At 60.9% G+C, this 774-nt stretch overlaps 1 protein-coding gene across 1 annotated transcript in view; it reads right to left on the bottom strand.

Moving 5' to 3' along the window:
* The window catches only part of FOXO1 (forkhead box O1), a 115067-nt gene that overhangs the window by 113634 nt on the left and 659 nt on the right, over positions 1 to 774 (bottom strand). Inside the window, 2 exon segments of the mRNA XM_014450156.1 lie at positions 659 to 736; positions 738 to 765. Of these exon segments, the coding sequence (XP_014305642.1) occupies positions 659 to 736; positions 738 to 765 (106 nt within the window).

Raw genomic sequence — 774 nt, 5'->3', positions numbered from 1 at the left:
GATGCGCTACCTCAAGCTCGACACGCCCGGTTCCCTGTACTCAAGGCCCCTTCGGATAAATCAAAACAAAGCAAAATGCACACCGTCCTCCAAAAACTGTGGGGCCCACCCCCATAAGCAGACTCGCGCCCTGCCTCGCCCCCCTCCACCTGCTGGCGGGGCTCCGAAGCCCCTCGCCGCGCCCATACCCGCCCAGCGCAGCGGAAACCGCTCCCAGTACGGCCCAAGGCTAGGAGGTCCGTAAGGAGCCTTCCTCGTCCCCGAGATTCTGGAGGTGAAAGAGCAGCCCCAAAAGTCCACGCGGGCTGTGGGTGAGGGAGCAGCTCCCAGTGAACCCCCTTCTCCTTTCACTGGCAAACTTTTACCCCTGCTCTGATGTCCACTTCTTGGCATACTTTTCTCCCTTAAACGAGCCCGCTCCCCGTTCCATCCTACCCTCACTTGAGCGCGCGAACTCTTATACCTGTCCCCCCACTGGCCCCGAGCAAGTCCACCACCCACATCTGCCAATTTTCATCCGCTCCCAGCACGCGCGCCCTGCACTTTCAGGACAAGCAAACTTGCACAACCGCCTTATCTGCCCACCGCGACCTCAGGCGCAGGTAGGGGGCTTCGTACCCCCTCTCCGGGTCCTGCTGTGCGTCCTAAGGCCACTCACCTTCCAGCCCGCCGAACTGTTGCTGTCGCCCTTATCCTTGAAGTAGGGCACACTCTTGACCATCCACTCGTAGATCAAGCGACAGCGTGAGCCGCTTCTCAGCCGAGCTCTCGATG

Source organism: Myotis lucifugus, unplaced genomic scaffold (assembly GCF_000147115.1).
Source record: "Myotis lucifugus unplaced genomic scaffold, Myoluc2.0 scaffold_7, whole genome shotgun sequence".
Classification (NCBI taxonomy): Eukaryota; Metazoa; Chordata; class Mammalia; order Chiroptera; family Vespertilionidae; genus Myotis; species Myotis lucifugus.
Note: the sequence above shows the minus strand (reverse complement) of the source record. Positions and strands in the feature narration are given on the sequence as shown.